Source organism: Callospermophilus lateralis, chromosome 1, assembly GCF_048772815.1.
Source record: "Callospermophilus lateralis isolate mCalLat2 chromosome 1, mCalLat2.hap1, whole genome shotgun sequence".
Classification (NCBI taxonomy): Eukaryota; Metazoa; Chordata; class Mammalia; order Rodentia; family Sciuridae; genus Callospermophilus; species Callospermophilus lateralis.
Window position 1 is genome coordinate 196579158 of NC_135305.1, and position 25583 is coordinate 196604740.

At 40.0% G+C, this 25583-nt stretch overlaps 1 protein-coding gene across 1 annotated transcript in view; it reads right to left on the reverse strand.

Moving 5' to 3' along the window:
• Susd5 (sushi domain containing 5) overlaps nt 1-25583 on the reverse strand; it is a 53567-nt gene that overhangs the window by 6689 nt on the left and 21295 nt on the right. The window contains exon 4 of the mRNA XM_076868896.1: nt 13866-14054. Coding sequence (XP_076725011.1) covers nt 13866-14054 — 189 coding nt within the window. The remainder of the gene's footprint in view (nt 1-13865; nt 14055-25583) is intronic.

The following is a 25583-nucleotide window of genomic DNA, read 5'->3' on the forward strand; positions in this document are numbered from 1 at the left end:
CTTCAACATATAGGTACAGGCAACCATTTCCTGAATAGGAGTCCTATAGCTCAGGAAATAGTACCAAGGATTAATAAATGTAATAGCATCAAATTAAAAAGCTTTTGCAGAGCAAATGAAACAAGAGACCAAAGAGATAGCCTACACAATGGGAGAAAATCTTTGCCAACTATTCTTCTGACACAGGATTAATATCCAGAATGGATAAAGAGCTCAAAACAAACAAACAAACAAACCAAAAGATAAAAATATCCCAGTAAATAAATAAATGGGTAAAGGAACAAAACAGACACTTTTCAAAAGAAGTACAAATTGCCAACAGTTATGTTTAGTTTTTTGACTACATCATCTATAGCCACCAAGGACATGCAAATCAAAACTACACTGAGATTCCATCTCACCCCAGTCAGAATGGCAGTCATCAAGAATACAAATAATAAATACTGGTGAGGATATGGGGGAAACGGAACTCTTATATACTGTTGATGAGAATGTAAATTAGTACAGCAACTATGGAAATCAATATGGAGGGTCCTCAAAAAACTAAACATAAGAACTACCATAGATCCAGCTATACGACTCCTCAGTATTTATCTGAAAGAATTAAAGTCAGCATACTTTAGAGATGAATGCATACCCATGCTTATTGTGGCACAATTCACATAGCCAAGTTATGGTATCAGCCTAGGTGTCCATCAGCAAATGAATGGATAAAGAAAATGTGGTATGTATACACAATGGGTTTTTATTCAGCCACATAGAAGAACAAAATTATGTCACCTGCAGGAAAATGATTGGAACTGGAGAACATCTTGTTGTGAAATACGCCAGACTCAGAAAGATAGTATTGTATGTTTTCTCTCATACATGGAAACCAGAGGTGTAAAAATCATCATGAATATTTATAGGGAGACCATGAGTGTAAAGAAAGGGAATCATGGAGAGGGGAGAGGGGAAGGTAAAGGGAAGTACTGGGGAGTGAAATTAACTATATTATGCTGTATGCATGTAGGATCATGCCACAGTGAAACTCACCATTCTATATAATTAATGTGCACCAATTTAAAAATTATGTATTATGTGGCATTGCAGAAGAAATTATTATCTTTTGTAAAATAGTATACATTTGTCAATTATCTCCTGGATATTCTGCTTTTGGGGATGAATATCACTGTGTTCTCACCCAGAACAGTCCTCTTTATCATGAAGCAGGGCAGAAAACAGAAACTCTCCAAGACCATTTTTCCTTGGGAAGTTTTCACCTATTGGAACTCAGAGCCATTACCTCATGCACAATCTGCAACATAAGGCCTCTTACCAGGTGTTATTTTACTAGGGAATATATATTGCCTCATTGAATCCCCAACATACCAAACCATCAAGAACCCACAGATGATTCTGTTTTATTCCATGGGATTTTTGTCATTCTGGTTCTGGCCTGTATAAATCTAGAGAAGGCATTCATTTTCTTTTTTTTCAGGTCATCGACTACAGCTCCCTGACTGTCGAGAGCAATAGACCATCTCCTTGTAAACCTAGCAGAGGCCAAAAGTGATGTAGTCCATGGGTAAATAGAATTCTTACCCAAATAACCAACAGCCAAAAAGAAGTGTCACTGTAAATAATATTAAAAATCTTCCAGTGATCAATCTCCCTAAACACAGATGCAAAAATCTCAGTGTTGACAAACTGAATCCAGTAATACATTAACATTGGTAATAAGACTTAAATAATATATTAAAAGGATAATACATTAAGCCTAGTTAGGCTTACCCCAGCAATTTACAATTGGCTTAACTTTTATAAAAAGGAGCTTCAGAAAAGCATTTGACACAAGTCAACTCTTAGAATTGAGAAATAAGGAAACTTCCTGAACCCAGTTTTTAAAAAATGTGCAAAAAGTGATGCTAAAAGGAAAGAATTATTATCATATGCTCCAAAGTGGCTGAATGCTGGGGACATTATACTTAACATTATAATAAGCCAGTTACAGAAAAACAAATACCGTGTGATTCCATTCAAATGAGGTACCACAAGTGGTCAGATTCATAGATGGAGAGTAGAACATGGTTACCAGGGACTGAGGGAAGAAGTAAAAGAAAAGTTGTTGTATAATGAATATAGAGTTTCAGATTTATAAGATGACAAAGTTCTGGAACTCTTTCACAAGAAGGAAACACTACTGACTTGAACACTTAAAGATGGTTAAGATGGTAGATTTTGTTGTTGTTGTTGTTTTTTATCAAAAATTTTAAAAAGAAAAGATTAACAAATAGAATTACATTAAAATTCTATTCATCAAAGGTACCATGAAGAACATGAAAAAGCAACTTGCCTAACAGAAGACACTTGCAACCATATAGAACACTGAAAGTTCTGGTATCCAGAATAATGTAAAGAACTCCCACAAATAACCGTGAAATGAACAGACAACCCAGTAGAAAATCGGGCAAGTGTACTGAAAAGGCATTTCTCAAATGAGATGTTCAAGCAGACAATACACATATGATAAAGTGTCTGAACAGCATTAATAATCAAGGAAATTGCTGGGCACAGTGGTCCACACCTGAAATCCCAGTGGCTCGGGAGGTTGAGGCAGGAGGATCGCAAGTTCAAAGCCAGCCTCAGCAATGGCAAGACGCTAAGCAATTCAGTGAGATCTTGTCTCTAAATAAAATACAAAATAGTGCTGGGGATGTGGCTCAGTGATCAAGTGCCCCTGAGTTTGGTCCCCAGTACCTCCTCACTGCAAAAAAAAAAAAAAAAAAAAAAAAAATCAAGGAAATTAAAATAAAGTGATACCACAAACATATCCATCAGAATGGGGGGATACTGAAAATGCCAATGATTATTAGGGATATGAGGCTCCTGGAACTTTTATGCATTTCTGGTAGAAGTGTAAATTTGTAGAGTCATTTTGGAAACTGGTTGGGCATTATCTACTGAAGTCGAGGGTATACACACCCTGTGATCCAGCAATTTCACTCCTAAGTATATAAACAAAATTACAGAAAACGCAAAATTCTAGAAGAATGCGCGCAACATAAGCCACAAGAGACTACAAGAATCTTCTTGTAATAGTCTCAAACCTGAATCAATGAAGACAGTCATCAACAAGAGATGGATCACACCATGGCAAAGGAAAAGAATGAACTACAGCTCCCTGGAACGTGGTTATCTCACAGACATAACACTGGGCAAACAAGAGTACATACTGTACACTTCAAGAAGCAGGGAAAACATAATTTATGGCTTTAGAAGTGTGGAAAGTGGTGATTCTCAGGGAGGTGGTGACTGGAAAGGAGCACCAGGAATGTTCTTGGATTGCTGACGATGTTCTGCTTCTTAACCTGGGTGACGATTACCCGGGTGTGCTTATGATATGGTAATTCATTGAGCTCTATAACCTTTGATTTTTAAAATGTTCTGCATTCATGTTACCCTGAAATAAAATTTAAATAAACAACCAAAAGTGCACACCATGTTCCAAGACAAACTGGCACAGAATTTGGCAACCGAATGAAGAAAGAATGGAGAAAGCATTCAACTGATATCCAGACAGAACAGGCAAATCATACATAATGACAAAATTAAATCAGACTTGCCTAGAATTTCACCTCAGCAAGTTCATTGGTAGAAAAGAACAATGGTGATAATCTTTGAGGGGAAATAAAATGTAATAATAGCCATTTGCTAGATGTCACTCAGATTTCTGCTGATAGTAGCCATTTTTTCTTCTTAGGAAGTCTGAACTTTGAAATATTTTAAAAATATAGCATGTCATGTGATATTGTGCATGTCTTACTTATGTACAACTGTGAACTAGTTACTGCTGGCATTTTTTTTTAAATTATTTTTTATTTTAGTTTTGGCGGACACAACATCTTTGTTTGTATGTGGTGCTGAGGATCGAACCCGGGCTGCACTCATGCCAGGCGAGCGCGCTACCGCTTGAGCCACATCCCCAGCCCCTGGCATTTTAATTAAGAACTCACAGTCCGTTAAAGTCAGCATACCATAGTGACACAGTCACATCAATGTTTATAGCAGCTCAATTCACAATAGCTGACCTATGGGAACCAACTGAGGTGCCCTTCAACAGATGAAAAAATGTGGTATATATGCATAATAGAATATTACTAAAGCATAAAGAAGAATGAAATTATGGGATTGCTGGTAAATGGGGAACTGGAGACTCTCATGCTTAGCGAAATAAGCCAATCCCCCCAAATCAAAGGCTGAATGTTCTCTCTGTGTGCAGATGCTAGCACACAATAAGAAGGGGGAGAGGGGCTGGGATTGTAGCTCAGTGGTAGAGCATGTGCCTTGCATGTGTGAGGCACTGGGTTCGATCCTCAGCACCACATAAAAATAAATAAATAAAGGTATTAAAAACAAGAGGAGGGAGGGCAGAATAGAAGTTCATTGGATTAGACAAAAGGGAATGAAGGGAAGGAAGGGAAGATGGGACTAGGAAAGACAGTAGAATGAATCGGACATAACTTTCCTATGTTCATTTATGAACACACGACCAGTGAAACTCCACACCATGTACACCAGAAGAATGCGAAGTTATACTCCATATATGTATAATATGTCAAAATACACCCTACTGTCATGTATATCTAAAAAGAACAACAGCAACAAAAAACCCTCCCAGTCCAGGTAGACACTCAGCATTATTCTCACCAGGAAGTACATCCCCCATTTGGCTACTTCTGTTTTATATATATATATATATATATATATATATATATATATATTTTTTTTTTTTTTTTTTTTTTTTTTTTTTTTTTGAGACAGGGTCTTGCTAAATTCAGGATGGCTTGGAATTCCTGATCCTCCTGCTTCAGTCTCCCAAGTAGCTGGAATTACAGGTGTGGGCCTGTAATCTTGATTTACCCATATCTTGAACAAAACCATTGCTTTACTAATTAGCACCTTGAATACCTGAAATGGCTTTCTATTGGTAAAACAAATGGCCTATTAACTACCATCATAAATATGAGAAGTAGGCTCTCATGGGTAAAATGAAAAGTATGGATAATACCAGGATTGGCTAGAAATATTTGAGAGATACTTCACAACATGAAATGAGAGGGTACAACCAGTCTGGACTTAAATGGTACCTGAGACTTGAACACTACATGGTCTCGATTTAGGACCAATGTGTTATGAACCAGGACTGGGAGCAGCATCCATCCATCACCATCCATGCAGAACAGGGTCATCTCTGTGGCCTTGTACTAATCAGGCCACCCTGCTCTTGCTGCCCGATTCCCCTCTAGCCCAGGAACTCCCTGAGAACAAGTCATGTCCTCTCTGCCTTTCTGTCCCCATGGTTCATGGTATGGAGTAGATACTGAATAAATCCTTGTTGAATGAATAAATGAGGAAGTGAAGAGGTGAATATATGAGTTTTTATAAAGCTTGATTCAGTCTGGAAGTCCGTCAGCAAGGGCAATATATATATTTTTTTAATGATGGAGGCAAAAAATGATAAATGAATAAATGACCTTTGAGTTCCATACTGGGCATAAGTAATGTCTGATTAATTTTCCCTCCTGTGTAATCTATCCCACAAGCTTTACTATATCATAAAATCTTAAAGCAGTTGGAATATGGGTAGGAGATGAGCCATGGTCTCCAACCCCACCCTTCCTTGTGTGAGAAACACTGGCCCCAATTGGAAAAAGTCAGCTTACTCAGGCTGTGGGCAGGCCTGGCTTCACTTGGCCCTTTTCCAGGTCAGCCTGAGCTGTGTGTGTGTGTGTTACTGTGTGTCTGAGGTTCTGCTCCCTGAGGCTAGAGCACTCCAAGACAGCAGCCCAGGGCCCCTGAGTCAAGCTCTTCCTGTCTCCCCAGGTCTCCAGGTCAAGCTCCTGGCTCAGAAGCAGGTTCTCACTATATCCGGGCATTCCCAAGACCTCGGATGAAAACAAGGACAACTGAGTGTTTACAAAACAGCCTCCTCATGAAAAAGCATACCAAGCCTATTTATCTCCTCATAGGAAACAGTGAAATTTTGTTATTCACTGAATTTCAACCAAAAAGCAAATTCTGCCCTTAAGATGAAGAGGCCCAGCACTCTGCCTATGGAGATGCTATTTCTCTCACTTCTTCTCTGCTTTCCTGAGTCTGCACTCTCAAATCACCCAGCAAGCCCTCAGCCCTCCTCCCCGGCGCTCTCCTAGGAAACCTGGGCTAACACAACATGGGGCCTCTGATTTAGACGAGCAATTCTAGGAAATGTAAGCTTTGTGGGTTCCCCTGGCAGAATCCAGATCGTTCATTTGTGCATTTATATTTGACTGCTACTTTTAGAAGACAGGAGAACACAGATATAAATCAGGAACAAAGGAGGCTTTCCTCGTATACCTGAGGCTCTGGGTTGAGTCCCCAGTAAAACACACACACACACACACAAAACCAGGAGTGAACAGAGAAAGCTAATCTGTGCACTGCCAGCTTGTTTTTTTTTTTTTTTTTTTTTTTAATCATTTGGCCATCTATATGTGAATCTATTTTTAAAAAATATTTTCTTAGTTGTAGATGGACACAATACCTTTATTTTGTTTATTTTTATGTGGTGCCAGATCGAACGCAGTGCCTCGGCAAGTGTTCTACCACTGAGCCACAACCCTAGCCCTGGCTTTTTTTTTTTTTTTTTTAAGGAAAATTTATTTTTTATATTTAAAGTGTACAAAACAATATCATGGGATACATATAGATAGTAAATCTGTTACTATAATGAAGCAAATATGAACATACCCAGAATCTCACAGTTATCTTTTTTTTGGTTTGCATTTATAGCAGGAGCAGCTAAAATCTATTTATTTAGTATGAATTCCATATACAGTATGATTACATTACATAGTTCTTATGTCTAAATCTATAGATTTGAGCCCAGGGCAATGGGTTGTGCCTGTAGTCCCAGCTCCTAGGGAGGCCGAGGCAGGAGGATTGCTTGAGCCCAGGTGTTCCAGACCAATCTCAGCAACATAAAGTTGCCATCTCAAAACACACACACCACACACACACACACACACACGAATCTCTAGACTTGTTCCGCCTATATATCTGCTACTATGTGCCGCCCTGATCTAGTCTGGTTTTGCCCAGCCTCCACCCACCACCTTCAGTAGCCCTGTTTCGTTCTCTATTTGAATGTCTGCATTTCTTATTAGGGTGCTAAATATACCTGCCAGAGCCCAGAACCCTGGACTCCCTAAGTTTCTTCATGCTGCCACTTCCCATCTTTTTCATGTTATTGCATTTTGGGAAGCTTCTTTTTCCCCCTCTGGTCTTAGCTACACAGCCTTTAAAAATAGTAATTTTAAAAACGACAACCAGACATACCAGAAATAACCAGTGGTTCAATAAGCCTCTGAACAAATATGGTAAGATTGACAAGGAACTTCTAAATTCGGTTTCAGTCTCATGCATGATTCTATGAAGGAAATCAAGTCCAAAAGATGGAGAAAAACAGAAATCGAAGTTAATGGAAGAAAACGAAAGAATGCCTTTAGAAAGGAGAGAGAATAGAGCAGAAGAACTTACTGAGAGGGCAGCGAGCTTGAAAGGGGTGTCATCCTGAGGCCCCAGAGCAATCACATCCATACAGTGCAGTCTCTGGACTGAGCCACCTCTGGTTCAAATCCTGGGCCTCTCCAGCCATGAGACAGGCAAGTTGCCGACCCTTCATAGACCTCCATTTTCCCATCTGCAAATTGAAGCTAGCCATTTCTACTTTTGGACTTGTGAAGATTAAATGAGATAAAGTATGGATAACTCCTATCATAGTTAGGAGACTTGGGGATAATGGGAACGCTCTATATTTTGGTTGTGGTTTCATGGGTATAGATATCTGTCATAACTCAGATAATTTTTTTATTTCAGATAGGTCCAGTTTATTGAGGGCTAATAAACCTTAAACAAAGAGGGGAACCAAAACAAAACCAAACCATGAGCCAGTTGGTGTGGAGCAAGTGTTTGGTTTAGGACTGCTTTTTGCTCAGTACCTCACTGGGGGATGTGTCTTATTTCCATGGCTGAGTCAGACTGGGGAAGGGAGAAAAGAAAGACTGTATATTTATATTTGTTAATGGACTCAGAGTTGGCCGGGCTGGTAGAGGGCCATTAGGCTTGGTGACCATTGCTTTCCTGATATTATACCAGAAGCACACACAGAACTTATGGAACTCGGGGTGGAAGGTCTCGGTGGCCTGAGCCAGTCTTAACACTTGGTGGCAGATGCTCTGTGGAGTTTTCCAGATGGAACAAGGGGTGTATCATGCAGGAAGAGTCCCTGAGTGTCACTGCAGCTGTTCTCTCCTACTCCAACCACACAGACAGGATGAATGGCCTCACCTGGAGCCAGGGGGCCAAGGTCACAGGACCACCAGGTACTGAGGTCAGGAGAGAGCAGAGCTGTTGGAGACAATGTGAGATGACAACAGGGAGTGGGAGAGTGCTCTGAATGCCACCTTGGAAAGGCCAACGCTGGGATCACGTGGCCAGGCACAGAGACTGTTCCTAGGGTGCTGGTGGCCAAGGAGAAAACATGGCTTTGAAGATGAACAAGGGACGGCACGATCAGCAGCCCAGAGGAAACCAGATCCAGGATGGAAATCGGAGGCTTACATATTTAAGAAGAAAGCATCCGGATTTTTCTGTAATCAGAGCAAACACCAATCATAGTTAGATACTGAGTACACGAGAGAGGTATGCCAGACATTTCCTGCTGCCAAGCTGGGAATGGAAATCCAAGAGGAAGATGTGTGGATTTGGACACAGAACAGAAGACTAAATGGTCAGATCCAGACCAGGGTTCTAGGGTCCAAAGCTAGAGAAATACCAACAGAGGGGAGAAAATGGCAGGTAAAGTGAGTCCTTACCCATTTAGATTAACAGTCAAGGCTAAAGGAACCTCAGGAACCCCATGTGGGTAACTATGTGATAAACAGTACTCTCTCTTTCTTTCTTTTCTTTTCTCTCTCTCTCTCTCTCTCTCTCTCTCTCTCTCTCTCTCTCTCTCTTTCTTTCTTTTCTCTGCATGGTGCTGGGGATTGAACCTAGGAATACTTCACCACTAAGCCACATCCCCATCCCTTTTCATTTTATCTTAAAATAGGGCCTCCCTAAGTTGCTGAGGCTAGCCTCAATCTTGCAATCTTCCTACCTCTATCTCCAGAGTAGCTGGGATTACAGGTGTGTGCCACTGCACCTGGCTAAGAGCAAATTAAGGATCAGGAAAGTAAAGAGGATTGTTCATTCTCTACTTCTCTTATGATCCTTTCCATCATCATTTAAATAAGCTCAAATCTCTTAAAAAGACATCATGTTAAAGATAACAACTAATCAAGCAAGAAAACAAATTCCCACAGACCTCCTTGGACCCCTGATTTAGTTATATTCTCTGTGTCTTCCCTAGTTCTTTTCATAAACAGTAGAAAATCGAGAGCAAGTTGCTTGCCCTTGGCCCTCATCCTCACCACCTCTGAGGCCAATGTACACTCTCACTTTCATTTCTTTAAATTCTCAGGAAACATGCCTTCTTTAGAAGGTCACCTTTGGCAACACCTCTATTTTCAGCTTTCCCTGCTACCTAGTCATCTTCTGCTTCACTATCTCCTTTGAGGCACCCAATTATTAGTGTTTCCATCAGGGTTGGGAGTGTTTGACTCAACTTTGTACACATAACACAGAAGATCCTGCCAAATGATGGGATGTGAAATGAGTGAACAGATGAAGAGCCAACCAGCTAGTTAATATCCAAACCCAGATGCAGCCAACACTGACCCTTCCCCCAAATGACCTTTCTCCAATTTGAAGCAATTCCCTAATTTTAAAAAATGTTGATGTTCACTAGAATAGATAAATGTACGAAGTAGTGAAATATCGGGTGAACATATTCTTACAGCATACGTGCACATAGAGATGTCTTGGAATAACACAAGAGACTTTTAAATGTCCAATTACAGAGCAACGAAAACTGTAACCGCCTGTATACTCAGTCAAGTGCAGAAGCCAGAATTCTTTGCTCAGCAGTTGAAAGCGTTCGGAACTCTGCATTGATTGCAGTGAGAAAATAAACACCATTTCCAACATACAAAACCTGCATTTAGTTCTCCTTCTGCTGGGGCCAGTAAACAACCCATTTGGCTGGGGTGTGGCACAAGGGCTGGTGCAACTTCTGCACCTCATGAGAAATTAATAATTTCAGGGTGAGCATGCTGCTAAAAGATTCCTCAAAGTGTATATTCAGTGCTTGTCCCAGTCTGTGACTTTTTCCTACCACTGTACAATAAGGCAAGTATATGCACTGAGACAGTTTTTAGAAGCTTTTGTAGCAAATTATTCTTTTTGTATTTGTTCTACATGACAATAGAATGCACTTGTGCACTTTGACACATCATACATAAATGGGGTATAATTTCTCATTTTTCTGGTTGTACATGATGTAGAATCACACCAGTCATGCAGTCATATATGCACATAGGGTGATAATGTCTGACTCATTCTACTATCCTTCCTACCCTCATACCCCCCTCCTCTCCCTTCTCTACCTAATCTAAAGTACCTCTATTCTTCCCTAGCTTCCCCCTCCTTCTTGTGAATTAGCATCCAGATATCAGAGAAAACATTCAGTGTTTGGTTTTTTGGCATGATATTTCTATTAGCATGATACTCTCCAGCTATTGTGGGGGGCTAGGGAAAAATAGAGTTACTTTAGATTAGGTAGAGGGGGAGAGAAGAAAGAGGAAGAATAGAGATACTTTGTAGCAATTTGAAGGAGACTTTTGCCTATTTACTGTAACAAAAATTTGCCTTTATATTGCAATGTATTTTTGGCAGGGTATTGGGGAGTAAACCCAGGGGTGCTTAACCAACACTAAGCCACATCCCCAGACCTTTTTCTCTGCATGGTGCTGGGGATTGAACCTAGGAATACTTCACCACTGATTTTGAGACTTGGTAAATTGCTAAGGCTGGCTTTGAACTTGCAATCCTCCTGCCTCAGCCTCCTGAGCCACTGGGATTGGAATCTATTTTTATAGTGATTCATTTTTTATTGCATTTTGCTAAAGTATCAGTCAGCCAATGACGAGGAAAAAAATGATAGTCCACACAGAGTTTGAAAAGTAGTGAAATGGGCTATTTCAACAACAAACGTCATTAAAAGGTACTCCAAAAGTAAAGAACTAAGCTATAAAATGAGAAGGAATATTTCTAAAACATGAGTTATGAACATGTTATGTGAATAATCATTTCAAATTTGTAGAAAAACAGGCAAAGTGCTTAAACAAGCTGGGCGTGGGGGCGACTCTGGAGGCTGAGGCAGGAGGATCGCAAGTTCCAAGCCAGGCTCTGCAATTTATCTAGGCTTTAGGTAACTTTGTGCATTCAAAATAAATTTCAAAATAAATACGAAAAGGGGGACAGGAAATACGGTGGAATGAGATGGACATCATTACCCTGGGTACATGTATGACTGTACATATGATGTGATAGTATATCGTGTACAACCTGAGGAAATGAAAAGTTGTGCTGCAATTGGGTACAATGAATCAAAATGCATTCTGCTGTCATATATACCTAATTAATTAAAATCAATAAATTAATAATAAAAGAGCTGGGGATGTTGTTCAGTGGTTAAGTGTCCCGAGGTTCAATCCCTGGTACCAAAGAAAAAAACAAAAATACTTAAACAGACATTTTTTATGAGGACACTTTAATTCCTGATGAGCCCTCAACTTCACTATCAGCAGAGAAATGAATATCGTGACTAAAATTACTACAGAACAGCCACCAGGTTGGCAATCCTCAAGGTCAATGAGGATGCTGAACAAGGCCCTCACACATATCTGGGGGACAGCAAACTGATCAAAATACTTTAGAAAACTTTTTGGCAGCAACTGCTTAAACTAAGACACACATACCCTGTGGGCAGGAATTCCACTCCTAGGAACCAACGGAAAAATGTTCACACCAAAAACCGTTGCAAAGTAGCTCATGACAGCCACAAAATAAAAACCAGCTAAATGTCCACCAGCAGCAGACTGGATAAGCCGCTGTGTCCACACTGTGATGGTAAACAGCGGTGAGGACTGCAAACCTTTGCTTTAGGGAACGGCCTGGATAACTTTCAGGGGTGTTCACTCAGCAGCTCCCATCTGCAGGACACTGCAGGGACACGCTGTCCTACCTAGGCCTTCAGGAATGCTGTGGCACTGGAATCATTCCCTTCTGAAGAACCAGCCACCACTAGGTACTCAGGTGTTATGGGAGGTGAGGGACCACCCCTGAAGGACTCTTGGGAGACAGCAAGGCATTGTCATTAGGGAACAATTCAGGGTCTGGCGTGAGGTCTCAGGCACAGAAGTCATGAGTCCAGGTCTGCGGGGGGAGCTGCTCAAGGTCCCTGGTAGGTGCTGGGCCCCACCGGGGTGGGAAGACCAGGCCTTGCTGTGATGTGGACACAGTGCTCTCTGTTGCTGGGGAAGTTCCCAAGGGGTTGGGCAGAGGAAAGACTGTAGAGACCTGGGACTCCCGGGAATGTGACGATGGCACTGGAACATCTGGAGAAATCAGATCAGGTTTGGAATTGGAACATCTGGGGAAATTAGATCAGGTTTTTGTTGCTCAGAGTTTACTAGAACTCTTTTTAGTCTCAAGTAAGTATTCAGAATCACACAACTACCACAAGCCACCCCTGGCACCAGAAGGCTCCAGGTCAAAAGGTAGGCAAGGTGGTGGGTCAGGGCAGGCAGTTGTCACCAGTGGAGAAGCCTGCACAGCTGTCCACACAGCTGTCCTAGAATAGTCTGCTTGCTCCAGCCACCACCCTCAGTCCCTCACAATTGTTCAGGTGCAAGGGAACAGGACTCACATGTATGAGTCCAGATCCACCACTTTTAGAAGTCCCACAAAGACCAATATCCCAATTTATATATATATATATTAGTTGTAGAAAGACAAATACCTTTAGTTTGTTTATTTATTTTTATGTGGTACTGAGGATTAAACCTAGTGCCTCACACATGCAAGGCAAGTGCTCTACCACGGAGCCACAACCCCAGCTCCCCAATATCTCAATTTCTTGTAGTAACCACACCATAGTTCTTGGGGTCCCCATAAGAGTCATATCCACATGCGAGAATCACCACATGCAGGGAAGCCCAGAGGTGAGCTCCCTTTTCATGTATTCATTAAAATCCTCGCAACCCAGTTTACCACTTGGGGGTCTCTTTTATTAGAAGTGATGTAGCTTGGGTATCACAGTTATTGTTCCATCTTGACCAATTTTCCAGGAAAATAAACAAAGGAGTTAACCGAGGATCAACTCCATCCTTAGAGAAGAAAGGAAGGTTTTATTTAATTTTTTATTTTTTTTGGGGGGGTGCCAGTGATTAAACTCAGGGGCACTCAATCTTTGAGCCACATCCCCAGCCCTATTTTATATTTTATTTAGAGACAGAGTCTCACTGAGTTGCTTCACTTTCGCTGAGGCTGGCTTTGAACTCGAGATCCTCCTGCCTCAGCCTCCAGAGCCTCTGAGATTACAGGTGTGTGCCACAGAGTCCAGCAAGGGGGTTTTATTAACCCTTTACCCCCAGCAAGGAAGATGAAGAGCTCAATTGTAGGGATGCTGCATTTAAAATGCTGCAGGAAGCCCACGCAGAGATGTTGCCAGGCCCAGAGCTCAGCAGAATAATCTGAATAATCTTTATAAGACACCTTATTATTAAGACACCTCGGTGTAAAAGGAGCCCACTGCACAAAGCCAGCAAGCAGAACAGGACCCTCTGCTAGCACCTCCTGGGCTCTATGTGGCAGGTGGATGGCCCAGCCCAGGTGCTTACCTTTCCCGCAGGCCTGCACCAGGCCGTACCACTCCCCGCAGCTGTTGCACAGCAAGGTGAAGGCCATTTCCCGCTGGCCTGGAACAGGCCCCGGGGCACACACATACAGCAGCTCATCCCCCATCTCCAAGCCGGTTCGGCCCTGCAGGATGGTGTGTGGGAACGAAGGCGGGTCTCCACAGGGTTTCTCTGAGGAAAAGGAATCACAGTTAGTTTTTCCAAACTATTCAGAATGCTCTGTGAGAAAATAAACCAAAAAAAACCCCACCCTACCCCTAACCCCTTGTCCCATGAGTACCCTGGGGCCTGACAGAATGCCTGGAACCCCAGGGCCTGACATAGAGCACTCAAAAAACAAACAAACAAACAAAAAAAAAACCACTTGCCAAATGAATAAATCAATGTGGCACAGAGTGCTACAGCTTTGTACTTTAAAATTGCCAGACAACATGACCTTCTGATGTGACCTTGAAAGAAGAACCCAGAGATACAGGGCTAGCAGCAGCTCCTTTTTGCCGGGTGAATAAGTACCACTGTTGAACACTAAAATGTGACAGACTGCAGCCGCAAGGGAAGGTGTCCCTCCCCTCCCTCAACCTCAAGGTCGACGGTAACAGGGTTCACCAATGTAGCCATACAAGAGATAAACGCACAGTCTGAAAATAATATCGTATAATATTCAAGACATAAATGGGATTACATCATGTGTATTGCTGAGTACCTTGCTTTTTTATTTTAATAAAGTATTTTTTTTTTGAGAATTTTTAGGTTCACAGCAAAGTTGAGAGGCAAGTACATGGAGTTCCCATACACCCACTTCCCTCCTCCCATACAAACATCCCCTACTCTCGACACCCACCCGCAGTGGGATATTTGTTAGACTTGATGAATCTACATAGACACCTCATCACCTGAAGTCCATACTTACCTGAAGGAGCACTCTGGGTTTTGTACATTCTATGGGTTTAGACAAATGCTTGATGACATGTATCCACCACTGCATTATCATACAGAGCAGTGTCACTGTCTTAAAAAAAATCCTCAGAGATATGCTCATTTATTCCTCCCTCCCCCGATCCTTGGCAACCACTGATTCTTTGATCAAGAGTGTGATTGCTGGATCATGTGGGAACAGTATTAGTTTACAGTATTAGTTTTGGAGAAAACTGCCAAACTGTCTTCCAAAGTGGCCATGACATCTTCCTTCCCATCAGCAGTGAATGAGAATTGCCATTGCTCCACGTTCTTGTCATCACTTGGGGGGTGTCAGTGTTCTGGATTTGGGACATTCTGATGGGAATGTAGTGGTAACTGTTGTTTTAATTTGCAATTTCCAAACGACGTGTGATGTTGCCCATCTTTTCATCACTGGCCATTTGCCTATCCTCTTCTCAAATGAGGTGTCTGTCCAGTTCTTTTGTACGACGTTTAACCAAGTTGTTCATTTGTTCCTCGTATTATTGTGGAGTTATAAGAGTTCTTTGCATGTTTTGCATAGCACTCCTTGATTAGATGCATCTTTGGCAACTATTCTTCCCAGTCTGCAACTTGTCTTCTCATTCTGTTGACATTTAATTTAATAAATCGAACTCATCAGTCCATGGGTCATGCCTTGCCGCAGTCTCTGGCTGGGCACAAATCACGAGTCTCCACACAGCTTGTAGATTCAAACAGCAATTCTTTATTCCCGAACTCACACCGACCGTCTACAAACACGTTCTGGGGGAATCCAGGTTCTCTGCCCAAATCCAATCCGCCCAAATCCACTCCTGCCTAAATCCACCCGCATGGGCTTCTGTCTCCCAAAATATACTGTCTGACCCTAAGCACTCAAGAGGAACTCAGCAGCAGGATACGCCCTATTCCAAAAGAGGAACACCCTAATCTCCTATTATACTAAACTGCCCTATTCTAAAGGGGAAACACCCTACTCTCCTATTATGCTAAACTGCCCTATTCTAAAGGGGGAACACCCTAAACACGGATCCTGCCCTGGTCCTTGAGCAAGGTCACCAGACAGCATGGGAGTAAGCTGGCAAGGAATTTGTCATACCTACTTGGCTGATGGCTCCCAGCATCTCCCCCCTTCTGATTAATTAAACAACAAGTAATGTGGCTTAAGGACCGTGCCTGGTAGGTTGTCCAGTTCAACATATGGCTCTTACCCGTCATCGGAAAACTGACCTTTAGGTAACTGACCTTTAGGCGTCAGCCTCCTGTCTTAGGTTGATACCATTGCAACTGGATCATACCCGTCACTGACTACCGGTTCAGCATACAGCCATACTTGTGGATAGGTCTATGCACCAGTGGGGGGGGTGAGGTTCTTTGCCTCACCTCTGTTGGCCCCCAAATTTGGCCTTGGTGCCAGTGGGGGAGTGAGGTTAATGTGGCTTAAGGACCGCGCCTGGTAGGTTGTCCAATTCAACATATGGCTCTTACCCGTCATCGGAAAACTGACCTTTAGGTAACTGACCTTTAGGCGTCAGCCTCCTGTCTTAGGTTGATACCATTGCAATTGGATCATACCCGTCACTGACTGCCGGTCCAGCATATAGCCATTGGCCCCCAAATTTAGACCATCACTAGCAGAAGGGAGGAGGATACAGAAATGCCACGACACCAAGCCAATTGACAGTTCCTTTGGAAAAATTGCATCATTGGTGACACCATCAGCAAAGATCACTGGTGACACCATCAGCAAAGATATGCCAGCATTACCACAATTTGCTGCACTAAACGTAGTTACATAGTCCAGGCAAGTTCTGTAAGCAGTTCAAAGGGGAGGAATCTATCAATCTGTCCGTCTCCTCCCAAAGTCCGTTTCCTCCCAAAGTAAGTTGACTCCTTGATTGAGCATACTTGTTGAGTTATAATCATTGGGATGAAGATAGGAATTCTGGCAATGATGCTAAAAAGACATTAACCTGAAAAGAATTATTAAATATAATGAAAAGGAAAGGTGAAAGTAAACAAACAGATCTGTTAACCTACTTAAAAAACAATCCTTAACAGCTGTTTACCTGATTTAAATTAGTAAACAAGCAGATATGTTAAGCACCTTTAAAAACAATCTTTAACAGCTGTTTACCTAATTTAAATTAAGCCATTTAAATCACGTGAATAAAAAAAAAAATAATAATAATTTGGATCCATTTTCTCATGAGCGCTCCTCATATATGAAATACGCACACACAGACATACAACACAAAACACAAATGTGCAAACAAACGTACAACACATAAGATAATAATAAAGGCCTTGTAGCTTTACCTAGGTGAAATCTCCATTGCAATGTTTAAAAACTCTATAGTCAAAAAAATAAAACTGATCAGAAAAACATTAACCTAGGTTTGTATGAGCTCAAAAAATAAAAATAGAACCTTATGATGTGGAAAAATGCAATAATAAAATAGATAGATATTGAAAAAAGCATCCTGGTTAATCACAGTCGCAGATGTAAGAATGGCCAAGCTGGAGTTCTGGATATCAGCTGTTATGGATTTGAGTCAAATCATCTTCTTTTCGATCTGTAGAAATCGTTTTAGTTAGTCTTTCTGGAATCCAAATCGGTTGCTGTTCTCCCTGTGGAAACACGCAAACAGAGCCCCGACTCCAGACAATCACTGGGTCTGGACCTTTCCATTGTCCTGTTAGAATATCTTTCCAAAGAACTTTAGGCTTATGCACATTTTTTGGATACATATGCCTTTCCGCAGCACTAAGTCCTGATGAATCCAAATTTAAAAAGTTTAGAGTAAAAAGGGTTATTTTAAGTTTATCTTTGGGGGATATATACCCCTTTCCAATTTTTAAGATTAACTAGGCTTCGAATGACGCAATCTTTTCTCCATCATGAAGGCATCTTAACCACCTTCAAATTAACCTTTTAAAGCCTTTTAATTATCATCTATACTGTACTTTTAAATGTACTTTTTCATTACCTACAGCTTCGCTCTTTTAAACGAGGCTTAGACTCTGTTTAAATCGCTTAATATTAGTTTACATGGCTGCCCTTCAACCAAAGGCCTTTTTTACTCCATTAAGAAGCTTTGTCTCAATCTGCCATGTACAAATACTTTTTTTTTTTCTTTCTTCCCTTCTCAAACTTTTAAAGTAAGTCTAGTTTCCTCAAAATCTTTTTAAATGGCATTTCACAACTTTTTACTTTACCACACAGAGATTATCTCATCTAGAAACATTTTTTTAACCTTTATATTAAAATATATTTTCACATCTTTAATCTTAATCTCTTTTCTAGCCGTTAACCCTTTCTATAAATTCACATTCTGAAATAACCCTTATAAAATTTCTGATTTAGACAAATTACTCCACTTTAAGAAGATGAAAGTCTTTCATGTTTTTTATGATACTATAATACTGTAATTGAAACCCAACTGAAACTTCTTATACTTATTGTATATAAATTACACCTGATAGAATCTTAACACTTAGTAACCTTGTTTTAGCAAAGACACAGACCAAAGCAATATTAAACTTTTTTCCATTCACCAATTTATGAAAACACACATAATGATTAAATATATTACCTTATGGAACTTAATAAGTAAAGAGTACTTGATTTCATATTTAGTGGTTGATATTTTAACACTTTAGCTTTGTAAATTAATCAGATGTCTGTAGAAACCAAGATCTTAGACAAATGTAGTAAACAGAATTAGCCATCTCTTTCATGTTGAAGAAAAATCCTTCTACAGGATACCATGATGGTCCCATTAATATATTTAATAACTCGTCTTTAAAAATCCATGGGCTACATTTTTGTATTGTATCAACATATGCCCTAATTGTTCTTGGTCTTACTGGGTTGCCTTTTTTCTCTAACAATTTCTCTTCCTCGGAGGCGAACAACTTAAAACCTTGAGTTAACCATTTTCCCCAGTTTGCCTGAGAAAGTTCTAGGAACAGGCAACTTGAAATAAAAACAAAATAAATCAAAAGGAGAACACATTGTTTTTTGAAATGGTCACCCATTCTCTCACCTTCCCTCAGGGGCGAGCAATTTCACTTACCTCCAAGTTTCAGACGTTCCGCGTACGAGCCACCAGATGCCGCAGTCTCTGGCTGGGCACAAATCACGAGTCTCCACACAGCTTGTAGATTCAAACAGCAATTCTTTATTCCCGAACTCACACCGACCGTCTACAAACACGTTCTGGGGGAATCCAGGTTCTCTGCCCAAATCCAATCCGCCCAAATCCACTCCTGCCTAAATCCACCCGCATGGGCTTCTGTCTCCCAAAATATACTGTCTGACCCTAAGCACTCAAGAGGAACTCAGCAGCAGGATACGCCCTATTCCAAAAGAGGAACACCCTAATCTCCTATTATACTAAACTGCCCTATTCTAAAGGGGAAACACCCTACTCTCCTATTATGCTAAACTGCCCTATTCTAAAGGGGGAACACCCTAAACACGGATCCTGCCCTGGTCCTTGAGCAAGGTCACCAGACAGCATGGGAGTAAGCTGGCAAGGAATTTGTCATACCTACTTGGCTGATGGCTCCCAGCAATGCCTTCTATGTCACATCTAGAAAGGCATTGCCATAGACCGGTCATGCAGAGTTTCTATGTTTTTTTTCTAAGAGTTCTATTGTGTGTTTTATATTTGGGTTTATTATCCATTTTGAGTTGATTTTTGTGGTGTGGGGATTGAAGCCTGGGCTTTGTGAATGTGAGGCAGGCACTCTACCAACTGAGCTATATCCCCGGCCCACTTGAGTTGATTTTTTGTGAAAAGTTTAAGGTCTGTTTCGGGATATCCAGTTTTTTCAGTGTCTATGTTGACAAGACTATCTTCACTCCCCTGTACTGCCTTTGCTCCTTGATCAAAGATCAATTGACCGTATTTATGTGAGTCTATTTCTGGGCTCTCTCTTCTGTCCCATTGATCTCTTAGCCTATTCTCTTGTGAATTTTATAGGGTCTTGGTTACTTTATAGAAAAATAGAAATCTTGAAGTCCAATAGTGTCTTTTTCCATATTCAGTTGGCTATTCTGGGTCTTTGGTTTTTGCATATAATCTATAGAATCAGTTTCTTCATAGCCATAAAATAATGTGCTGGGAATTTGGGGTGTTGAGTCTACAGATCAAGTTTGGAAGAGCTAATATGTTGGTAGTATTGAGTCTTCCTATTCATGCACATAGAATCTCTCCCCATTTATTTATTTCTTTATTTCATCAGAGTGTTATTGTTTTCTTCATAAGAGATCTTGACATATTTTGTTAGATTTATACCTAAGTATTTCATTTTGGGGGGTGCTAATGTAAATGATAATATGTTTTTAAGTTCAAATTCCACTTGCTCATTGCTGGTTTATAGGAAAATGATTATCTTTTGTACATTAATCTTGTATCCTTCAACCTGCTATTATTAGTTCCAAAAGTGTTTTGTTAATTCAGCTGGATTTTCTACATAGACAATTATGTTATCTGTAGACAAAAAGCAATTTTGGTTCTTCCTCCTCAGTACCTTTTGTTTCCTTATGGTATTAGTTGCAACTTCCAGTATAATGTTCAAAAACAGTGGTGAGAGGGAACCTCCTTGCCTTATTCCTGATCTTAATGTCACCAGCAAGAATGACATTAGCTGTAGGGCTTCATATTTTTTTCTTTCTTTCATATTTTTTTGGAGGGGTACCAGGAGTGCTTAGTTACTGAGACATTTCCCCAGACTTTTTTCCCCCTAAGTTTTTAAAATATAGTTGTAGATAGACAGCATGCCTTTATTTTATTTATTTTTTTAATGTGCGCTGAACCCAGTACCTCACACATGCTAGGCAAATGCTCTGCCACTGAGCTGCAGCCCCAGCCCTCTCCAGCCCTTTTTATTTTTTATTTTATTTTGGCACAGAGTCTCACTAAACTGCTTAGTGCCTTGCTAATTTGCTAAGGCTGGTCTCGAACTTGCAGATTCTCCAGCCTCAGCCTCTGGAGCTGCTGAGATTACAGGCATGCACCACCACACCTGGCAACTATATGGTTTTTACAAATATTCTTTACCGAATTAAGGAAGTTGCCCTCTATTTCTGTATTGATGAAGAGTTTTTTTTTTTTAATCATGACTTGGTGTTGAGTCTAATTAGATGCTTTTTCTGCATCTATCAATATGATTATGTAATTTTTCTTCAATAGTTTGTTGATCATATTGATTCAATTTGTTTAACAGATATAGGCCTATTCAGAATATCTATTTTTTTCTGAATTAGTTTTATCTTATTTTATTTACTTATGTATTTTTAATATTTTTTTAGTTATTGATAGACCTTTATTTTTATTTATTTATATGTGGTACTGAGAATCAAATCCAGTGCCTCACACATGCCAGGCAAGTGCTTTATGGCTGGGCCACAGTCCCAGCCCCAATTTATTTTTTCATGATTCTAGGGATTGAACCCGGGAGCGCATGTACAACTGAGCCACATTCCTAGTCCTTTTCATTTTTTTATCTTGAGACAAGGTCTCACTAAGTTGCTGAGGCAGGCCTTCAACTTGCAATCTTCCTGCCTCAACTTCCTGAATCTTTGGGATTACAGGGCCTGAATTAGTTTAAGCAGATTGTGTCTTTTAAGAAATTGGTCCATTTCATCTACATTATCAAAGTTGAGGGCACAGAGTCATTCATAACATACTTTCATTATTCTTTTAGTGTTCATGGTGTCTATATTGACTTTACATCTTTCATTTTTGATAGTAAGTCTTGTTTTCTTTTCTCTCCTTTTCTTTTTATTAACTTGGCTAGAAATTTATCAATGTTATCGATCTCTTCAAAGAAGCAGCTTTTGGTTTTGCTGCTTTTCTCTATTCTTTTCCTATTTTAATATCATTGACTTTTGCTCTATTTTTTATTATGCCTTTTCCTCTGCTTACTTTGGATTTAATTTGCTCTTCTTTGAACTTCCTAAGACAGAAGCTTATATTAGCAACTCTCGATCTTCTTTCTTTCCAGTATATGCATTCAATGCTATAGATTCCCAGCACTGCTTTGCACAGATTTTAAGTTGTATTTTATTCTCATTTAATCTATTTAAATTTTTTCTTTTAAGTTTTTTTGACCACACATTATTTAAAGTGTATTATTTATTCCCTCTCTGCTTCCTAATTGCTATATCCTGAGCTGCTTTCCTCCTCCACACCTTTCTGCCATGATGTTCTGCCTCACCTCAGACTCACAGCCATGGAGTTGACCTTCTATGGACTGAGACCTAGGAAACCAGATAAACTTTCCCTTCTCTTAAAACAAATGTGTATCATTTAATCCCTATTGGGGAATTTTCCAATTATCTTTCTATTTTTTAAATTTCTAAATTGTCCACTGTGATCTGAGAGCAGACATGATGATTTCTATTCTTTGAAGTTTACTAATGTTGAGAATTTATGGCCCAGAATGTGGTATATCTTATGGGATTGTCCCATGTGAGGTTGAGGAGAAATGTGTAATCTGCTGTGATTTGATCAAGTAGTCTCTGGAGGCCAATTACATCTGATTGATTGATGGTGCTGATGATTTCAACTATGCAGTTACTGCTCTGCCTGCTGCATTTGCCCATTTTGATAGAGAGGCATTAAAGTCTCCAGCCATAATATGTTTCTCCTTGCAAGTCTATCAGTTATTTTCTCACATATTTTGATGCTCCATTGTTAGACACATATTAAGTGTATGTTTCCTTTTTTTCATTCATAACTTTCCTTGCTCTAAAGACTGCTCTGAAAACAATATCACTACTCCAACTCTCTTCCGATTGGTATTAGCATGGGTATATATTTCTCCATTCCTTTATTTAAACATATATGTCTCTATATGTAAAGTGGGTTTCTTGTAAACAGCATCTTGTTGGGTCTTGTTTTTATACACTATGACGATATCTGAATTTTAATTGGTGTATCTAGACCACTGACATTTAAAGTGATTATTGAAATAGTTGAATTAATATCTACCATAGTTGTTGCTGTCTTCTATTTGTTAATCTTGTTGTTTGTTCCTATTTTTGTCTTTCCCACTTTTCTGCCTTTCGTGGGTTTTTGTTTGTTTATTTTGTGCCAAGGATTGAGCCCAGGGGCACTTAACCACTGAGTCCGATCACCAGCCATTTTTTATTTTTTATTTTCAGACAAGGTCTTGCTAAGTTGCTTAGACTGACTTTGAACTTGCAATCCTTCTACCTCAGCCTTCCACTGGGATCACCGGCATGTTCCATTGCTCCTGGACCTTTTGTGGTTTTAGTTGAACATTCTGTGATCTATTTTCTCTCTTAGCATATCAAATATATATATATATATATATATATATATATTACTTCTTAGTGATCGCCCTAGAGTTTGCAACATTCACAAATAAATACATCAAGTCTACTTTTGTTTTTTTGAGACAGGGTCTTGCTATATTGTTCAGGCTGACCTTGAACTCCTGGATGCAAGTGATCCTCCTGCCTTAGCCTCCCAGAGTCGCTGGGATTACAGGCGTGCATCGCTGCACTTGGTCTCAAAAATACCTTCAAATAACACCATACTTCTTCCCAAGTGGTACATAGACCTTATAATAGCAAACTATTACTAATTCCCCCACCTGTCCCTTGTATCAACTCTGTCATTCACTTCACTTATACATAAACACATGTGCACGCACGCACGTGTACACACACACACAATCTTGTTGCTATTATTGTTACAAACTGATTAGTTACATCAATTAAGAATTCGAAAAACAAAAGTTTTAATTTTATTTTCAGTTATTCATTCTGATACTCTTTGTTTACACAGATCCAAATTTCTGACCCATATCATTTTACTTCTTCAGGAACTCCACGTTAAAGTTTCTTGCAGGGCATGACTACTTGCTACAAATACCTTCCATTTTTTGTGGTCTAACCAATTATTTTTCCTTCACTTTTGAAGATATTGTGCAGAGTGTACAATCCTAGGTTAGTGTTTGTGCTTTTTTTTTTTTTTTCTTCTCAACACTTGAATCATTTCACTATGCTCCCCTTGCTTGTTGGCTTGTTGAGGAGAGATCAGATCTTATTCTTACTTACTCCTCTATAGGTGAGGTGGTTTTCCCCCTCTAGATTATTTCAAGATTTATTTTTCTTTATCTTCCATTTTTGTAGAGTTTGCAAAGGATATGTCAATGTATAGGTTTTGTTTGGTTTTCCTTTCTCTCTCTCTCTCTCTCTCTCTCTCTCTCTCTTTTGTTTTTTGTTTTTTTGCATTTATCTTGCTTGGCATACTCTAAGCTCCCTGAATTTGTGGTTTGTTGTCTGACATTAATTTGGGGAAAATTCTCAGTCTATCGTTGTTTCAAATATTGCTTCATTCTCTCTGGTGTTCCACTTTTTGTAGTGCCCCACAGTTTTTGGATACTCTGTTCTGGTTTATTTTTCAGTCTTTTTTTTTTCTTTTTTTGCTTTTTAGTGTTAATACTACCATATCCTCAAGCTCAGAGATTCTTTCCTTAGCCTTGTCCACTCTACTAATTACCCCAGGGGAGGCCATCTTCATTTCTGTTATAGTTCTTTTTCCTTCTCCTTAACATTTTTCTTTTATTCTTTCCTAGCATCTCCACCTCTGCTTACATTATGCATCTATTCTTGCATCTACTTTTTCTTTGAACGTTCTTAGCATAGTCATCAGAATATTTTGAAAAAAACTCCCTGATCTGATAATTCCAACATCCCTGCCACATCTGAGTCTGGTTCTGGTGCCTGCTCTGTCTCTTCAAACTGCTTTTTGCCTTTCAGCATGCCTTGTGCCTTTTGTTGGAAAGTGGACATGATGTACTGGGTAAAAGAAACTGCAGTAAATAGACATGAGTAAAGTAACGGTATGCTATGCAGGGAGAGGAAGCATTTTTTTTTAATTAATTTTTATTGTAGGTTGTTCAAAACATTACATAGTTCTTGATATATTATATTTCACACTTTGATTCAAGTGGGATATGAGCTCCCATTTTTACTCCATATACAGATTGCAGAATCACATCAGTTGCAGAACCATTAATTTACATATTGTCATTCTGGTGTCTGTTGTATTCTGCTACCTTTCCTATCCTCTACTATCCCCCCTCCCCCATCCCCTCCCCTCTTCTCTCTCTACCCCCTCTACCGTAATTCATTTCTCCCCCCTTATATTTTTCCTCCTTTCCCCTCACTTCCTCTTGTATGTAATTTTGTATACCCCTGAGGGTCTCCTTCCATTTCCATGCAATTTCCCTTCTCTCTCCCTTTCCCTCCCACCTCTCATCCCTGTTTAATGTTAATCTTCTTCTCATGCTCTTCGTCCCTACTCTGTTCTTAGCTACTCTCCTTATATCAAAGAAGACATTTGGCATTTGTTTTTGAGGGATTGGCTAGCTTCACTTAGCATAATCTGCTCTAATGCCATCCATTTCCCTCCAAATTCTATGATTTTGTCATTTCTTAATGCAGAGTAATACTCCATTGTATATAAATGCCACATTTTTTTATCCATTTGTCTATTGAAGGGCATCTAGGTTGGTTCCACAGTCTTGCTATTGTGAATTGTGCTGCTATGAACATGGATGTAGCAGTGTGAGAGGAAGCATTTTAATAGAGTCCTACGATTTGATCTCAGTCGCTTGGTGAGCCTGTGCCCCTAGACCATGAAATTTACCATTGATTCTCAGTTTTATTTCCTTCCATACAGGTGGGAAAGAATGACCAGAATGGCCTAGAATTGG